The following is a 20082-nucleotide window of genomic DNA, read 5'->3' on the forward strand; positions in this document are numbered from 1 at the left end:
CCAACTCAAGTCCTAGCTTCTCCTAGATGTTTTCCCAGGTGACCTCAGTTTGAAATGATGTTTTCCTCATTCAAACGCACATGGTGGCCCACAGCTATCCCTCGTATGGTATTTAGGCATTTATTACTATCACGTTTTCTTGTAGTTATGTAGGTACACACCAAAGATATGAATTTAAGCAGGTAGGGAATAAGTCTTACTTCTCTTTGCCTACAGTGTATAAGGCATTGGGCCAAGTGGTGGATGAGAGAATGCTTGTTGGTTGAGTGACTGAATGTATACTTATACCAATATTTATTGAGCAGGTACTATGTGCCAGGCCTAGTTTTGATGCTGAGGTTACGGCAATGACCAGTGTATCCTCAGGAAACGTACATTGCAGTGAGGGAAGATAGATGATAAATAAGAAACATATATTCATGGAAGAATTTGTGATGAGTCTGGAGGTGACGTGATAATATGTAGGGAGGCAGGAGAAAGGAAGGTCAGCCAAGGCCCCTTTGAAAAGTAATGTGTAGACTTTGACTTGAGAATTATCAAGGAGGTAGCCTTCCTTAGGGCCAGAGGAAGAACATGTAAGGCTGAGGGGAAAGCCAGTGTAAAGTCCCAAGGCCAGAAAGGAGGCTCATGTCGTTAGAGCCCAGTGATGGCGTGAAATGAGGGAGTGGAGGTAGGCAGGGGACCCGTGATGCCAGGCATTGTGGACCATGGAGAGGAGATGGGCTTACTCTAAATGCAATGGGGCATCTACTGAAGGGCTGTAAACAGGGCATAGACATGACACAACGGTTACTGCGTGGAGAAGAGATGTGGGGAGCCAAAGGAGAAAACAGGCAGGCAAAAGCTGTGGTTTGGGCAGGCTGAAGCAGACTATGGGGGTGGCAGTAGAGATGTAGAGGCCTAGAGAATGCCAGTTATATATTGGCAGCTATATATTGGCAGCAGAGGCCAAAATGGACTGGCTGTGGGGTAAGGAATCCAGAATGATTTCTTGGGGCAGTGCGGGGAGAAAGTGCAGAAAGATTCAGGTGTGTGTGCAAGGGTGACATCAGCCCTTGCTCAGCGTGGGTGAGGCTGGTATTATACAAATCGTGACTAACTGGCTCTCTGCTTTGACTCTTTCATTAGCATTGTTCAAGGTAAGTAGGAAATGCTGCCAGCTGACCTCTTTGCCGAGCCAAGGACATTTTGGCTTGAAAAGGCAACTCTCTGGCACATGCAGTTTGGAGTGGGGCCAGATGGGACTCTCCCTTCTGTACTTGTTCATAGGGTGTCTTCTTGTATCTTTGCCAGGCTAAGCAGGAAGACCTGGGCAGATAATAATTCAAGGTCCTTGGGCCATGGGATATGACTACAGCCTCACCCTTTTCCTGGGATGAGCAGGAATATGATGGTGGCAGTGCGGGGTGTGGTGGTGGTAAGGATGGCACCTGTAGTAACCACTTATGTGATTGCTAACAGTATGTCAGGCAGTGTTAAGCCACTTGCATCTATTGCTTTATGCCATTCAGCAAGGGGATAAGGCAACTGAGCCTCACAGAGGTGAAATAACTTGCCGGAAGTCACACTTAAAAAAGCAACAGAGGCAAGCATGGAATTGGAACTGTCTCGTTCCAATGCTCATTCTTGTAACTTCCAGATTATCCTGCCTTCTTCTGATTGACTCTAATAACTCGGAGTGATAGATGCCTTCCTGACACGATTGCACTTGTCCTATGAGCTAGGCACACAGACCACATATGGCCCCATCAACCACCCTGTCTGACACTTCTGCTTATGCCCCTTGTCTGAAGCTACCCCAGTAGAGTATGTGAAATCAGACAGTATCTCTGCCAGGGGAAAAGTAGGAAAGGTCTCTCCTGATCCTAAAGGTCACATTTTATACTTGAGTAGAGATTTACCCAAAGCTACAACTTTGCATGAAAACGAAGGGAGCAGAATAATGATACGGTATCAGCAGACAGTAATAAATGATGTCAGTAGACAAGATTTCTGCTGTCAGGGCTGCTACTGCAGGTCTAGAAGCGAGCTGCCCTTGGTGGAGAGACTGCCTTCCCTTGTTTGTCATCAGATGCTGCTTGGTCTTTTCTGAGCCTGAGAGATTTGAGTATATTGGAGAAAACTAGAAAATTATATGATTTAAATGCTTTTGGGAGAAGCTTTAAAGAGTGGCTTTAGATTTATTATGAAAATCTTAATGGCTTTTGCAAAAGTTCTTCATTTGCCAAAGACTCTAATTTTCTCAGACCCAAATATAGATTTAAAATCTAGACCAAATCACTGTCTGTGTTTCTTTCTTTCTCTCTTTTTTCCTTCCTCCCTCCCTCCCTCCCTTCCTTCTTTCTTTCTGCTTTCTTGCTTTGCTTGCTTTCTTTTTTTATTTTGAGACAGGGCTTTACTCAGTTTTCATCTAGCTCAGCCTCCCGAGTAGTGAGGACCACAAGTGAGCGTCACCAAGCCTGGCTAAATTTGTGTATTTTTTGTAGAGATGGGGGTCTCGCGATGTTGCCCAGGCTGGACTTGCACTCCTGGGCTCAAGCAATCCACCTCCCTTGGCCTCCCAAAGCGCTGGGATTACAGGCATGAGCCACTGTGCCCAGCCCTGTCTCTATTTCTGACTTGAATGCTGGTCTTAGAGTGAAAATGAGTCCTAGTCTTAGACTTAAAACTATGTCAGTAGTTCCTTTTAGGGAATAAGGTACTTACCCATTCTAGATAAATGAATACTTTTGGCTTTAATGACAACATGTAATGCCATATGACATATTTTTAAACGATTACTAACATGATAGGCCTCCTCAAATTCTTTTTCAGGACAAGATGGGACATCAACACATAAAAAATAAATAACATGGAGCAGTGTCGCAAGCACAGGAAAAGGGGTATTAGCACACAGGAGATGCAAATCCCAATGTGCAAAAGCCTGTTTGGGGCACAACTTCCAGCACATTAATACCATTTAGCAAAGCTGTCTTTAAGTAAAGATTCTTAGTGTCCTTGCAGGACTAATTCACTACTCAAAAGAGTGAAATTTTCACCCCGAACATAAATACTCAGTTGGAGGCAGCTTTCTGGGAGGAATATGTGTAAATATGTAAACTGGCTGAGACACAGGGCTTAACTGTACTGTCTCCAAGGATGAGTGAGTGGAACTGTATGTGTAAGTTTAACAAATATTTATTGAGTTCTGTTCTGGTTATTTATTGCTGTGTAACAAACTACCCCCCAACTTTGTGGCTTAAGACAACGATTATTTATTTTCTTTCAGAGTTCTGGGGATTGATGGGCACAGCTAGGAGGTTCTCGCCAGGGGGTCCTCATACAGTTGCCATCAAATGGCAGTAGAGGCTGGTGTCACATGAAGGCTTTTTACTCCCATTTCTGGTCCCTGGGCTGGTTGGGAATCTCTCCTTCTGTGTGACCTCTTTACATGGCTAGCTTGGGATTCCTCACTGCCTGGTGGTCTCAGAGTAGTTGGACTTTTTTTAATATATAGCCAACTGCTGTGAGAGACCAGGTAGCTTCTCTCCCCCAAGAGACTCAAGTGGAAACTGTAAGGCTTCTTATGACCTAATCTTAGAAGTAACTTAAGATTCAGTTCTGCCAAAATGCACTGTTTAAAGGCATCACATACCAGCCTAGATTAAAGGGGAGAGAGGAACAGACTCTACCTCTCTCTGGGAGAGAATGGGCTGCGTATACAGGGAGGAGAAATAATGTGATGGCAGCCATCTTGGAGAAAAGCTACCACAAGTTTCATTCGCACATAGCATAGATATGCAAGTGTGGAGGCTGGATGGAACACTGTCCTCCTGTGAGCAGATTCAGGGGTTTTCCCAGGCACAGGAGGGGACTGGCTGACAGAAAGGAAGTTCACTGTAGAGACAGACAGGACAGTGGAGTGCTGATCTCTCCCAGTAACCCTCTAGGGAAATGTGACTTGGAGAAGCAGTTATTTACATTTCAACCAAGAGGGGCAATTTCTTGAACAGATTAAAGATCTAAAAAGATACATTTCATGTCAACCCTACAAGGAGAAGAAAACTCTTTTGTGTATAGGTGATCTCATGGTTCTGACAAAACCCTAATGGCAAATCATTCTGTACCATAGATTCTTTCCACAGATGGTCAGGCTGATGAACTGTTAGGAGCCTTTAAGTGAACAGACATCAAGACTGGTTCTAATGACTAGATATTGTACTGTCTTTGCTGAAGAGACCACACAGCATGAAGATTTTTTGATTATATTTTGCTTTATAGGGTGGTTTCTCAGCTTTCAGACACGGCACAATGTCACCTCTTCAGAGATGCTTCTTCTGACCACGACTTTCAGGGAAATGAAGTCTGCCCCCACTTCCAGTTCAGGAACTCTTGGCCCCATCACACTGTTTACTACCTGCATTTATTTTGTTTGTTTAGCTCTTATTGTCTGTCTCCCTCTACAGGAATGTGGCTGACTGGGTCACTTCCTGGCCCATAGAAGTGGCTCAATAATTGCTTCTTAAATAAAAGAACAAATCTTTAAAGTCTGGAAAGAAGCACCTTAGTAACTACTGAAACTAGTTTAGTTAGACTACTGTCCATTCTCTATGTGGAGTAAAGACAATAAAAATATAACATTCCCAGGAGATGTCCAGGATGTAGTTCACATCGTCTACCTTACTTGGAACTCAGCTTGGTCACTACTTGAAATCAGGAGACAATGCCAGGCCTGGAAGTCGTTTCTGCAACGTCCATTTATGGCTGACACATTTGGGAAAAGGATGGATTTAGGTCTGGAATTAGGTAGGACTCTATCTCATTATGCCCCGAGTGTATTGCTTTAGAATTAGTCTATCAATCCAGAATTAGTGCTTGTGAATTTTCTGGCAGAAATACCAAGGTGGGGGTAAAGATGCAAGATCAAGGGATCGAGAGGCTGCTCCTCCAAAGAGCTTGCATCTTTCAGAGGCTTTTTGGGTTTGCGCCGGTGCCAGGATTGCATAGGGTAGTGAGCAGAGGCATAGGTCCTGGAGCTGGCTGCCTCCATCACCACTATTTACTAGTTCTGGGAGCTCGGACAAGTTTCCTCAACTTCTCTGCCTTAGTTCTCTCTTCTGTAAAATGGAGATATTAACCACATCTACCTACAGGATTGGTATAGGAAGTTAATGAATGAAAAGCACTTAGAATAGTACCTGGCATATGGCAAAGACCATTTAGGTATTTGCTAACATTGCCGTAAGTGAAAGCCATCAACAGAGTGCTGGCACTACTGTTTCATTATAATGAAAGTAATTGTGTTAGTACAGATTAATTACCCTAAGCTTTTTCTTTCCAAAACTTCCTTTAAGGTTGTTGTTACATCCACTATCTCATTGTAATGTTAATGTTGAGATACAAGGATAATTATACGACTCTGTCTTCTTGTTCAGATTCGGAAGTACTCTAAGGTGCCCTAGGGATACAAATAGACCACAGAATATCTGTTGTCAGCCCGCAGGGAGGTACTTAAAAAGGGTTTTACATCATAAACTAAGAGCAGTCAGTCTCTGAGATGGTCCAGAACTAGTGGGGCAGGTAGTCTTTCCACGAGATGGGTAGAGAGCTCGGACTTGGAACTGGAGGATCAAGTTGGTTTTCATGCCTGGCTTTTTAACAGTGTGATCTTGGGCAAATGGCTAAGACCTTGGGCTTGATTTGCATGTTTGTAAAATGGGGGTAGAAATTCCAGCTTATCTCAAAGCACTATAAAGTCTATACGAGAAAAGAATGGGAAGAACTTTCACAACTGGTAATTTTTATAAGAATATTAAACACCAATATTGCGAGGGTCTGGAAGAGCTTTTTCCTCTACATATTCTTACCCAGCAACCCCTATCCCTACTTTGTCATTCCCATTCCCCTTCTCGACTCAAGCTCATTTAGTTTAAGCTAAAAATTTTTGACTTCTGTTGACATAAAAATATACTTGAGGTATGGGATACTTAATTCTAGTGGCTAATTTAAAGGGGATATTTGGGATCAAATTTAGAGTATGCACATACTGGGCATCTGAGGAAAGAAATGGGTATATGGAGTAAAAGATGGCAGACTAAACATTTTACTGATTAGTTGGTCCAGGAGTGGCCTTTCTGATAGTAAAAGCAAACTGATATAATGTGGCCTAAGAAACTGCTTTAGAATTCAGCAAATCACAGAGTAAGACGGTAGGAGTGGCCTTTATTCTCACACAGACCTAGACTCAAATCCTAGCTTTGCAAGTTCCACAGCCTCTCAGAGCTACAGTTTTCCAATCAGTAAAATGAGGCAATAACACCAGTGTCCCAAGGTGATGAGAACTGAATACACTGAGGCAGAAAACACTGGCGTGTAACTGATACTGATCTGTGCAAGGAATCCTTACCAGGAATTTCCGTTTTTGCTTCCAGTGGCTGCCTTGGGCATTGGTCGCCACATGGGCTTCGGTGACTGTTTTGATGAGCTCCCATTCCTCGTCCGTGGGTTCTGGCTTGTGCCCAATGGACTTCTGCAGCTCTTCCCGCCGTCTCTTCTCCCGGTTCTCCTCTATCAGCTTCCTCTTGGCCAGCCTCTTGCTGTCATCCAGCACCACTGGGAGGAGGAGAAAGATGAGACAAGGCACACAGATACCCCCAAGACACACACAGCAGGCTGCCCTTCCTGGAGCCTCAAGGGTGGGATCACTGATGCACAGATGGCTCAGTGGGTCCTGAGGGGTGGGTCACAATGGGACATTTTCTCTTTCCACCAGCAAACTGCCATTGGCTAGTCTTGTCCAACGTGGTCTCTAGAGCCAAACTCCCCATGACTGGCCAGCTTTTCAAAACGAAGTCCCCAGAGAACCTAGACACTGCATGTACCAACTCCACAGAAGGTGTTTCTAAAACAGAGTGAGGCAGAGAGAGGTAAAATCCATACTACCCACAGCATCACAGAGAAATCTCTCTAGTCAGTCATCTGGATTCACTCTCTGGGTTTCTGTCCTCCCTTCTTCCCCTAAGATGGCTCTTAGTAAGGAGAACTTCAGGTTAAAGTTATGGGAATAATTAAAAAAAATGTTATGGAGCAATAAGTGGGAAGCTCATGATCCCTTTTTAGAGGAAAAAGGACCCCAACTCTCCATGGCTCTCTTAAGGGCTAATTGGAATGTGGCTGGGCCTCACCTGGGCCTCACAGCTACTCACTGTGCATTATTCTCTACCTGGTCCACTGGTCGTTAAAGAGCCCAGGCTTTGGAATCTAGAAAGACTTGGGTTTGAATTCTGATATTATCACATTCTAGCTGTGTGACCTCTGGCAAGTTCCTTAGGTTCTCTGAGCTTTCAGTTCTTCCTATACAAAATGGGCTCAATAATATCCACTTCACAGGGCATTCAATGTGAGAATGCACTATATAACTGTTCAGTAAATGCAGTCCTGAGTTACCATTTATGTGAAAGGAAAATCAGAAGGGCAGGTAACAAGAAACCTATATTTCTGTGGTCAATTTCCAAAAATAAAACCAGTAACCATCAATGGAATGGAAAGACTCAGGTTTTACATTGCAGAGTAGTAGTATTTTAGAACTGGAAGGGAACTTAGAGATCATGTAGCCCTACTCTCTCTTTTCACAGAAAGAAGAAGAAATTGATCCAGAGAGGGCGTGACTTGCCTAAAGTCACATAGCAAGTTAATGGCAGAGCCAAGGCAAGACCCAGGACTCCTGACTCCAGTTCTATGACATCACTGTCCTAGGGTCATTTCTTGATGAAGGTGTGACCTGGTAGGAAAAGAAAAAAAGCAGACATAGCAAGAGAAGGAGAAGTAAGGAGCCTAGCTAGTCTACCATTTAAATATTCTAATTTAAAGAGAATATTCAATTACATATCATTTAGATTTGATTGGATTGTCAAAGTCATGTGAGCACTTACAAATGAGGAAAATATGAATGAGCCCTGTTAAGTCATTTTGGTTCAGTTACTAAAGGGAGAGGAGGAATGGTAATAATACCCACAGCCGCTTCCCAAATGCTTCCGGTGTGCCAGGGACTGTTGCATTTGGTGGACATTATCTAATTTAATTTCAAAAACAACTCTACAAGGTAGGCAATGATTTCACAGAAGGAAAATCTCAGCTTAATTCCAAAGGTCATACAGCGAGTAAGTGACAGATCTGGGATCTGAACAGAGGTCTTTCTGATTAGAAAGCCTGAGCTCTTAGAATCCCTCACAAGCAAGTAAGGGGCACTCAAAATTTATTTCCATACAGTCTAGATTAACACTGCATTTTAAAACCCCATAGACACTCAGATCTTAAACTTCTCAATAAAACACTGACGTGAATATTCAATAATAACAGGCTGTCATAGTGGCATGTCTAAGCATTTGGCTCTAAGTCAATCATATTCACATATCCCTTCAGGCATATTGTCATCAAGGGCTAAAGGCCTTTAAGAGATAAAGAACATACTCTGCCAGAGGTGGGGGTTAACCCAGGATTTCTAGCCTAACACCCTAACGTAACCCTCTTCCTTTTTAAAGATTCTCCCTTCCTCCTTCTTTAATGGGCAAACTAGAACATTTCACAGATTTATTTTTTCTCAGTGAAAGAACTCTATTTCTCACATAAATGTAAGCAAATGATGATTTCTTTCATCAGGAAAAATCCTCATTGTATTTTCTTTTCTCTTTCTTTAATTTTTTATCTTTCTTTTCCTTTTTAAAGTAACAGTTGGAATCTCTCACTGATGGGCAAAACATTTATGCCAGTAGAAATTATTAATACTGATGCCCAGCAAAAGGGAGGCCACAGATTCTGAATGACATGATTCTTATTTTTATGATTAGATTAATTAAAGTGACTGGTGTAAATCCCTCAAACAGTGTGGGGAGAAGAGACCCCGAGGGCTAATCTCACCGCCATATGCTGTAGCACTTTGAAAACTGGGTAGGAAGACTTCAGATCAGAATGTCTTTATTGCTAAAAATATGACAAACAACCAACTTCAGGATGACTCATAGAACAGCACTCAAATTCGCATTCTTCGGAAATTTCTGAACACGATGTTTTCTGTCAGTGCCCCAGCTCCAAAAATGTCCATAAAATAAATTCCTGTCTTTGCTCTTGAAAAAATATTAGGACTAGTCCCTGAGGCTCTACACCATTTGAACACCGTGTATAGAATGATACCTTATCAAGGTAAATGGCCCAGACCTCTCATTTGTAATCTCTGTCTCAAACAGTGTTGCTAACAACTAGGCCTGCAAATGCGATAGGGATAATTGTACCACATTGTATTTTCTTCTCCATCATCCATACTTTGAGAGCTAGGAGGTGATATGACAGAGTCGGATGGAAACCATCAGCAATGGCTCCCACCTCCCTTTCAGAGCAAGCCTGGATGTGGGGAGTGCGGGGTATATGTGAAAGCAAGGTATTCCCTTCTCTGCCCACATGGATTCCTGCTCTCTTTTCTGCCCAGTTGATCTCCTTGAACCAAACTCTTTCCTAATCAACATTCCTTGAATATGAAGCAAATGAAGATCTACTTACAATCTGTTGCCATGCCAACATAGATGCATTTCTTAAAGCGACATTCCTGGCACTGATTTCGCGTGACTTTGTCTATGACACATTTTCCTTCATATTTACAGGAATAGGATGGATGGAGATTTTTCTGAATGGTTCTTCTAAAGAAACCCTATATGGGAAAGAAAGACCCAAGACAACAGTTTCATATTTTCTAGAAATAAATGATTCTGGAATTTTGTGTCCATATAATTATGAGATGAATTACTTTGGACCTTAACCTGTTTCTGGGCCTCTAGCTCTATATATTCAAATATAAGACAGTTGGCCCAAAAAGATCTAGAGAGTTCTAAATATGAGCTGATGATGCCACATGACTATAGAGTCAACACCTTTTTGGTATTTATTCGAGGAAAAGAGGCTAGGAGGAACATCTAGTGCTTGTTTTTATTTTTTTCTGAATATTGAATATGTAAGTAAATTATTATATTTCATAGAGTGATATAATCGTGTTGCTAAATTAAGCTATGAGGAGCTTTGCTACTTTATACTGGGAAATAAGAGAGCTCCAAGACTAAGAGGAAAGTGAAAAAAATGAAAAGAGATGGATATGTACAATACTTTATTAATTAACTAGCTGGCTTCACAGATTAAGTTTAATACTTGTTTTTGACTTTTGAGACAGCCATGATCAGCTCACTTAGCCTTTCAAGCAATAGGACTCAGGGAGTGGAACATTCCAGGTGTTTGCCCACGTTTTTCCTCGTAGCTGATTGCATTGAGGTTTTCCTTTTATAACAGTCCTTCTTTGATATCTGTAGACACACACCTACAGAGTCAATGATTCTTCCTTTCTTAAGACATGAGAGAGCACCTCTGTAGCACCTGAGGACACTATTTAGTTCTAGGTTTGGGTGACTTAGGTAATATTCTCAAAAATGTGTAATACTAAAACTTTTCTGGACATGATCCTCAAGTTGAGGCAACTGTAATCTGTATTGCAGAAGTTAATAATGGCAGTGAGCACCTATTGTAAGGGCACGTTGCAAAGTGCTGTAGAAACATTCAATATCCTTCTATCTTCCCTACAGCCATATAAGGGAGGTGCTCTAAATATTTCCATGGTAGGGATTAAAAAAAGCAAACCTCAGACAGCTTAAATCACTAGCCCAAATCACGTGGTGAGTATATGCTGGAACTTGGGTAGGATGGAAACCACCCAGCTAGGGCTCCCACCTCCCTTGCAACCCAGGAGTTGCACTCCAAATCTTATTTGTTTAACTGCTTATATGATGTATAATGAAGTAAATTTTACTGCGTTATTTAAATGTTTTAGATGAACAGATTATAAATAGTCCTGTCCCACCCACTTCTTTAAAAAGTTCATTTTATCTGTTGGTAGAATAACAAGGCAAAATGAGTTTTTTTAATGTAAAAAAATAAAAAAAAATTTTTTTTTGAGACAGAGTCTCACTCTGTCACCCAGGCTAGAGTGTAGTGGTGCGATCTTGACTCAATACAACCTCTGCCTCCAGGGTGCAAGTGATTCTCATATCTTAGCATCCAGAGTAGCTGGGATCACGGGCATGCGCCACCACACCTGGCTAATTTTTGTAATTTTAGTAGAGACGGGGTTTTGCCGTGTTGGCCAGACTGGTCTTGAATGCCTAGCCTCAAGTGATAGGTCCTCCTCGGCCTCCCAAAATGCTGGGATTACAGGTGTGAGCCATCGCACCTGGCGGCAAAACAAGTTTTGATGGATGTTTTCTGCTGAGGCCTACAGGAGGCCTCTAACTTTGTTATACAAATGGTGGGACTGAGATATCAGTTGACCTAGATTCAGCCCAAGTTTTTACCATCCTGTTTAATGTTCTTTGGCTTTGATTATGTACATATTCCCTATTGCATATTCCTCCCTCAGACACAAAAGCTGTTTCTTATTATGAAAAGGTCCAAGGTAGGATTTTATACTGGGCAAAGCAGAATAAAATGGATAAACATCAGGAATAACTGTGACTAACAGATTTGATTCTGGGGTGTGTATGCAAATCCCTTATCATTCTTATCATCTCCATTGTTCAAGTTCTAACAGAAAACTGTCATATTATATTTGGGTTTTGTGTTCTTAAGCACTTGAGTCCATAATTTGAGTGATGTTGATATAGTGTTATAAGCTTCGCTCAGTCACACACAGGGCAGCTGTTTGAGATATTAGCAATGTTTTCTTGGGAGGGTAGGGTGTGCAAATCCTGCCAAAGCATGAATGTCAGAGCATGCCAAGAGAGTGAAAAACAAGCCTCCCTGCAAACCTCCCTTCTCTATCTTTGTTACCCTCTGACCAAGGAGGGCGAAGGGGGGCTAAAGAAACCCAGAGATTCAAGATGTATGTCACAGACAGGGAGGAGAGGGGTAGGGTAGTACGTCTCCTTTTGGAGGAAACAACAATTTCCTAGAGGTAGAAATACCAAAGTCTAAGACATCCAGTGAGAAGGCTGACTGCTTTCCAGGATAGGAAGATTGTTAGTCTATCTGAAGCTGGGGAGACCCTTGTCTCCCTCATACTCTGAGGCTGACTCATGTTCAGGGGTGGGGTTAGGGCAAGGAGTACACTGACCAGTAAGTCCACGCTAAGCAGAGAATGAGATGTGACACCCAAACACCGGGGTAACACACATTTCTCCAAAAAGTTACTCGTGCAGTTTTTATCGGAATGAATGAAATAATTTATACTTTGCTTATTTCCAAAAAAGTTGAGATGGCTAGCTCTGCTGTTCACTATCCTATGTTTTCAGTGGCCTACTTCTGATGACTTTCCTTGGGCACTTCGTGAACCAAATCCTTTTAAAGATGTTGGCCTTTCTTTTTTTTTTTTTTCCTTGATTTTTTTTCTTGAAATGTTAGCCTTCCTTAAGCTACAATAAAGCATATTTTGATGTATGACAAGGAGCCACTTTATTTTTAAAAGTAATGGAAATTAGCTCTTGGAAATGAACTTGTAGACATTTAAAGCAGACTACTCATTTAAAAAAAATTCTTTTAGAGGTGAGCTGACAAAAGAAATACCCTGGGGAATAAATAAGGACATATATTTCATTGATGATGTGTTGGTGAGAAGAGGCCTTGCTTTTATATATCAATATCAGACATGTTTCTTTGCATTCTGAGAACTGTATCCATTTTTAGTACTTTGAGAAAATGCACTGATAAATGCGAAAAGGAGATAACTCACTCTTTTAGTTCAGTATTCGGGCAGCTGTTAAAAAGTTTTGATTCTTCCTCTAAAAATAGTTTGGTGTGGGGCAGTATCAACATCCTTTCTACAAAAGATGCATAAAAACTTGCATATCACAACAGACAAGACATCTCCAAAAGATTCACTGTTCTCAGTGTGAAAATAGGCAAAGTGGATTCTCTCCATACACATTGCAAGTATGGGGTAGAAATATTTTTAAATTACAGGTTTGAATGGACAATACAGGAAACAACTCTTTCATCTTTCACCACTTTTAAAAACTGTGTTTCATTTGAAAAACTCATTTCTTTTTTTTACTTTATTATTACTTTTTTTTTTAGATACAGGGTTTCACCATATTGGCCAGGCTGGTCTCGAACTCCTGACCTTGTGATCCACCCACCTCGGCCTCCCAAAGTGCTGGGGTTACAGGAGCGAGCCACCGTGCCTAGCCTTTGTTTGTTTTTTTTTTTTCCTAAGATGCTTTGTCATTATATTAAGTGATGTGCACAACTACCCTGGGAAGGCTCTTTTCTGACTTTACAATGAAGGGAACCCTAGAAATAGGATTCTGACCTGAGATAAAGGCACAGAGTCTGAAAAAAATCTAAATTTTGTTACACGACTTCTTCTTTTAAGAAAACCTCAGCTTATTCAGGCCCTAAACATCCTGTGATCTAGGGGACACAGGCTAGTTAATTTCTTGATCATTCTGAAGGCATATGTGAGGCAGGGATGTGGGTTAATTGTATCACTAATAATGGATTGTCCTCTGTAAGGCACATTTACTCTTTAGAGACATTTTGGGGAATTAAGTATTAAATGGAATTTTCATTAGAATCTTTTTCTCAGAATTCAAAATTCCCCATTATGCAGTGGTTTAGAAGGACCTCAGTGCTGCAACTAAGGTAGGAAGAGCCTTATAAATTCGGGATAATTTAGAGAAAAGGCCAGTTTGAATTATCAAACTTTTGGAATAAGAGTAGGTACCTAAAGTTATATAATTTTATTACTTTCAAATCTAGCCAATATAAGTGAAATTTCAAGAGATGAGAAGTCTTTAATAAACAGCAGGACTTGTAATTAAATTCATTAAATTCCCTAAGACATTATTTTCTTAGATGTAATGGCAACCTTTAGCCCAGGCTTTGTTAAGGAACTACAAATTTCAGATCAAAGGGGTCTGGATAAATGAGAACATGTTGTACCACATTCCAGAAAACAGTCTTGCAACCTTAGAAATTACCCCTTTCCAACAGAATTATTATCTCAACATTTGTAGCAGGCCTCTCCTAAATGTTTCCTAATTTCACGTATAAAACACAGGGAATTTGCATGGAAAATCTTTCATTAGGGAAAAGGAAAACACTTTAATTTGAAACTGAGCTAACATTGATTTTGGGCCTTATGGGGCAAGGGCAGGATCAAAGAGGGGCAGTTGGAGAAGGGGAAGAGGAGGAGAGTGAAGGTGGATGAGAGAGGAGGGAAGGTGGAATGTTTTATAGGTTTAATACAATTTTTGCTTTAGGGTTTACATCTTGTGACAATTTAGTTTTAAATATGAAAGGTAAAAAAGACCAGGTATTTAACAAGTAAACAATTTTAAAGGTCCTTCTCTGATTTTAAGTTACTTCCTTATTTATGAAACATTAGCTGAACAAACAGTAAATGAAGCACTGGGTCAAACTTTTCTCTTTATGGTAGACTTCATTTTCAAGGCAAGGCTGTTGGACCAAAAGATATTTTCCAGAAACCTTATCTCAATTTTGTTGATGAAGTCTTGTTTGCAGGCCAATTTACGCTCGGTTTCAGGAAGTGACTGGACTGTTGATCACTGGTATATTTTTTGTCAGGTATTTCCTGCAGATAGGACTTAGAGCATAAAATTAGCTGTTGGATGACCAGAATCTACTTATTGACTGCAGGCTGTGCAAAAAGCCAATTTGGATAATTTCAGAACATAACTGAATGTAAGTAGCCTCAGAGAGATTCCCTACTGGAACCCTTGAAAATGAGCATATTCATGTAGACTAACAGTGGAAAAAAGCCTGTGGTGGAGCAAACTCAGTCTCCTCCAACATTGCAGATAAAACAAGAGGAGAAACAGTCATTTCTCAAGATGACATGTTAAATAGGACCTATGCTTTTTAAACCCAAAGGAAGAGTTTTATTAATTTCTTTTTATTTTATTGATTCCTTCCTGTTTTAAAAACACTTGCAGAAGTAACGAAACCAGATATCACTCTCATTTAGTTATTTATGATTTGGAAAAAACATTCAGTTCTTGAACATGTCAAAAATGAAGAACACAACCAGACACCTGGATGATGGCAGGCCATGGATGTTAGAATTTGGTTTTAATTTGAACTTAAACTTAACATTGTACTCTGGAAGAGCACTGGGAGGGGACTGGAGCCTGGCTAAGCTCCATGCTTGTGGACCCAGGGCAATTACCTTGCAGCCTTCACACGTGATGCAGCGGTAGTGATACCCAGTGGCTTTGTCACCACACACTACACAGAGCTCATCCTTGTCTAAGTAGCTGGGGATGTACCCTGTGAAGGAAATAAAAGGAGGACTATTAAAAAATAATATGTTAACGTCACAGAGACACGATAGCTAAGGTTGCAAGGCCAGAGTCAAAACTGGTTTGCCAGGAAGCTGTAATGACAAGAAAAGACTTAATGAAACCAAACAGTAAGAATCTTACACTTGTAGAGTTAACGTAGGCCCAGGATTTCAGATTGCCTTAGAAATAGCTCACACCTGTAATCCCAGTACTTTGGGAAGCCGAGGCAGGGGGATTACCTGAGGCCAAGAGTTTGAGACCAGCCCGGCCAACATGGTGAAACCCTGTCTCTACTAAAAATACAAAGAATTAGCTGGGTATGGCGGTGGGGACCTGTAGTCCCAGCTACTCAGGAGGCTGAGGCAAGAGAATCACTTGAACCTGGGAGACAGAGGTTTCAGTGAGCTGAGATTGTGTCATTGTACTCCAGCCTGGGTGACAAGAGTAAAACTCCACCTCAAGAAAGAGAAATAGCTGTGATCACTTGCTGCAGGTGGGAATGGCAGGAAGGCTACAGAGCCAATGACTGAAGCAGAGAGGCCAGAATTTGAGCACTCTGAGTTCTAGATAACACATCTCTTTAACAAGGCTGATTTCAAAGCCTGTTTTCAAAAGATCCGATCCACTTTGGAATCATAGTACCATGTAATACATTCAGAAAACTTTATAGCTGGAGAGGTCCTGGGAGATGAGATGACGAAGTACTTGTAAGGTGAAGAAACAGGCCTGCAGAGGTTTGGCCTTCCTCAGGGACACACTGGAAATTACCAGCAGGACTAAAACCCAGGTCTCTTAACTTCTAGCCCTCCAGTACAATACGCTGGTCTTTTTCTAAAAATAGAGTTAACTTTAAGTAGAATGAATTTTGCCACCTAAAAAAATTAGGTAAATTTGTGATATTATGATATACAATCCAACAACACTTGGTAGTGTGGAATGACAGAGGTTTTGTTTATTAAGAAAAAAGGAAACTCCAGCCATGATAACTCTCTTTTAGTTTAATTTCCTTGACCCAGGATGCTAAAAAGCACAAAAGCAGAAGCTTCCTGTTTCTCTCCTGTCTTTGCTCCTTCCTCTTCCTGTGGAGAGAATTCCCAGACACAGATGCTGATTCAGGAGGGCAGGTTCAGTCTCCCCTGTATCAACGGTTTACCATAGAAGCACACAGCTTCACATAAGACCAAACAATCAAAAGGAGGCAGGGTTGGTTGGGATGTGAAGAAGGAAGAGGCTGAGAAACAATCCTTTCTCCTGATTATAGTCCCTACATAGTTTTTTGACTCAGTAAACTCTTTTTGGTTTCAATAAAGGTTAGCTAGGTTGAAATGACTGATGCCTTACTGTGTATTTTACCATGACATTTCTAGACCTTGTATTAAACTAGGTCACTGAAGTATTGCTTTTCAGAAAAAAAAGCCATTATGGAAACAGAATAAAATGAATCCATTTCATAATTTCTTAGAAATTATTTTGCTCATACTTTAATTTGGAAAAATTTTCCTTCTTGGGAGGCAGATACATGACTTGAAAGTGAGGTCTAGGAATGTATGGGAGTATATTTTTAAAGATCACAGCTTTTCTTAGTTTACTTTTGCATCATGCAAACCATGATTCATCTGTTGAGTTCACTGCAAGGGTTTCAAACTCTCCTCAGTAATTTTTAAAAAGGGAATTTTGGGAAGAATCTGGGCAGGGAAAAAAGGGAAACAGAATGCTTTGTGTGTTCATTCAATCGTATATCTATGAACTCAGAAAACATTTATTTAGCATCTACATGTGCTTAGTATTGTGCTAGGTACTGAGAATATAAAAATGAGTAAGACATGGTTTCTTCTTTTGGAAACTCATAAGCGGAGTTGTGTTTCTATAGCCTCGATCATTCCTCAATGAGAAAAAGAGAGGTGAAAATGAAGGGAAGAATATGAAAAGATGCTCTACATCGTTGCAGGGAAATGTAAATCCAAGCCACAATGAGATACCACTTTACACACACTAGTATGGTTTTAACAAAAATGACAGATAGTAACAAGTGTTGGTAAGGACGTGTGCTCATGTGCTTTTGTGTGCATATAAAGACCTGCTTATGAAACACAAAGTAACTTTTTCACTGTTAGGAAAACTACATCTTGACCTCTTATACCTCAAGGTTATATACAATTAATCCAACAAAATAAAGACTTCCAAGTTCTTGGTATCAAGTACAGAATGCAGAGATAAGGGAAAAAGAGGTATAAGTCATTTCTGTCTAATCTCAGGTATGAGAACTAATTGTAATAGAGTTGAACGCTGTTGTACTTGTGGCACATGACTTGGGAGGGGTCACAACGAGTTGTCCGAGAACATTAACCAGAGTTGGGAAGACACAGGTAGTTCCCCCTCTCCTCTTAGTCCCCTACCCTATCTCACCAGCCTTCCTGGCTTTAGCTTTTGGCATTGGCAGACGGACACTGAAGATTTCTTCCTACCTGTAGTTCAACAATTTATGTGGATGGTCTTTAAGGTTCTTGTGGAATCCAACAATAATTCAATCAGTGCCTGGAATGGACTCCTTTCATTTACTGACTGCTAGGCTGAGAGGCGGTGTGCTTTACGCTCTTATTTCTCTTAGATTATCTTCTTCATGGGTGGAGGGGGTTGAATGTCTTCAGTTACATAATCGAACCTTTCACAGAAACATCTACTTAAGTTGGTGGCAGTTGCTTACATGATCATACTAGTTTCATTTCAAGATATGAAGTATTCTTATCATATGTTTCTTTCTTTTCTTTAAAATATTAACTCTGAACCATCTTATTTATTCAAAACAGTCCCCACAGGCAATGATACATCAATCATTATGCCTAAGTCCATTATTCTTCATTAAATAACTTCCATCAGGGAATAGCATCCCACACATAGTGCTAGGTAGGTGACGATTCTCTCAAGGTTGCTGAACATGATTGACAACATTATATACTAACCAATTCTCCTAGAGAACTTAACCATTTCTTGCTGTTGTACTTAAGTGTCTCCATCATTTTGCTTTGTCATACTCACCAAATGAGTTACACAATGGCCAATATACCAAACTAAGAAAATGCACATGTATCATTAGTTTTGTTGCCAAGAGTGGACACTAATGGGTGTGATAATGTCAGTGTTGGGTTCTGCCTAGAAGCAAATGTTACAGACACAATCCTGAAGCTACAGCTGTTCATCTGAGAAGCCGCATCTGCTAGTTGTCCAGGTGACTGCTAAAGAAGCCTGGTCATAACCCTCCAGAAAAAATGAAGTCCCATGACAATAGATGGTAGTTCAAAAATGATATATTTCCCCCGGCTCTCGTCTGCTCAGATGTATTGTTTTTCAGATTAATACATTATGCTGCCACTTTATGAAGCATATTTTTATAAAAGCAAACTCCATCTGTTTGTTCAACAAAGGACTTGAGATTTTTTCAGTTGACATTTGGCAATGTCTGGTTAATTGCGAAGTATTATCTTGCATATCTTGCAGTTAATGCTATTTAAAAAATGTTCTCTGAGGGACTTGGTGTGTAGAAGGGGAAATTTTTGTACGTTTGCACTGCAAATCATGCAACAGGTAGTAAGCTTGGCTCCTTGGTTGAAAAGAGAGTCAGTGCCTTCTTCCCTATGGGCAAATCAGAAGACTGGTTACTTTAATTCTTTTGAATGAATTATAACAGCATCTCAGGTCCTAGGAGGAGAAACACTGGTTTCTCTTGTCACCTTGGCAGATACATGGCCCTTAGGGAATAGAATATGAAGCAGATTAATCTTGAGGCTAGATCTAAAACAAAAGGTGCTGCCAAGGAGAGTCCATGTAGCAGCAAGTGAGAAGAGCTGAGTTCAGAGATCTTTCCCAGACTGGTGAATCTTACCATCTGTATAAGACCACTTGCCTAGCAGAACCAGTCCTGGCATCTTAAGGGAGGGGCTGTGATTTCGTGGTAGGGGGAAATACTTTGGGTAGCTCAGAGAAGTGAAGAAGTTCCATGTTACTGATTCATCTTTGTGGAATTATCAACTCAGAGCCATCAAGGACCCTAAGTGGCTTGGGACAGGATGGAGGATGAGATTGTATTTTATCACCCTTCAGGGAGCAAAGTCACTAGCATGCTTAGTCATTTTTCTCATTTTTTACTGAGCCTCCTCAGTTCATCCTGCAGCTCAGACACTTCTGATTTAAGCTTTTTTCCCTACCGGCATCTTCCCTATATCATTTCTTTACATACTTAAAAACTTTGAAAAGCTTATCCTTTAGCCTTTCTCCAATATACTAATCCTGATTCTTTTTATATTTAATTATTGGCATTAGGTACCAAGCTCTACACCATGTTAATCTTTAACCCTGTGATAGACACTACATTAAATTAAATTATCCATTCATCCATTTGTTTATTTAACAGCATGTATGGGTATACCATGTGGGAGACACTTGGTACAAACTTGAAACAGCATTAACTTTGAGGCCGCCTCTCACTGCTGTCTGCAAATCCTCAGCAGAGTTGCCCAAGGGCCTCCCATTTCACAAAATCTTTCCTCAGAGCAGCCACTGTTTTCCCATCCTCCCTACCCTTGCTTGGGATCTTGGAGTCGCTTTCTTTACACTTTGCCCTCTGGCTGGCTGGGCCCTGGTGCTGGAGGACAGCAGACAATGGCTTGCCAGGCTTTGAATGCTGAAGCACTGATGGGCAGAGGAGGGGTGAGCAGAAGGAGGACCAAGTAGAGGTGTCAATCTAGAAAAGGGGATGAAGACATGATGCCAAGAGACC

The 20082-nt window shown here is 40.9% G+C and overlaps 1 protein-coding gene and 1 long non-coding RNA gene across 19 annotated transcripts in view; one reads left to right on the forward strand and one right to left on the reverse strand.

The window, feature by feature from the left end:
• The window catches only part of LOC118148771 (uncharacterized), an 88684-nt gene that overhangs the window by 35055 nt on the left and 33547 nt on the right, over nt 1-20082 (forward strand). The window lies entirely within an intron of this gene.
• The window catches only part of THRB (thyroid hormone receptor beta), a 388999-nt gene that overhangs the window by 17957 nt on the left and 350960 nt on the right, over nt 1-20082 (reverse strand). For all 17 annotated transcript variants that reach the window (XM_035277784.3, XM_035277782.3, XM_035277783.3 and 14 more), the window contains 3 exons: nt 15194-15294; nt 9532-9679; nt 6386-6591 (listed from right to left, as the gene is read on the reverse strand). In XM_035277784.3, the coding sequence (XP_035133675.1) occupies nt 6386-6591; nt 9532-9679; nt 15194-15294 (455 nt within the window). The remainder of the gene's footprint in view (nt 1-6385; nt 6592-9531; nt 9680-15193; nt 15295-20082) is intronic.

The sequence above is a fragment of the Callithrix jacchus genome, chromosome 17 (assembly GCF_049354715.1).
Source record: "Callithrix jacchus isolate 240 chromosome 17, calJac240_pri, whole genome shotgun sequence".
Classification (NCBI taxonomy): Eukaryota; Metazoa; Chordata; class Mammalia; order Primates; family Cebidae; genus Callithrix; species Callithrix jacchus.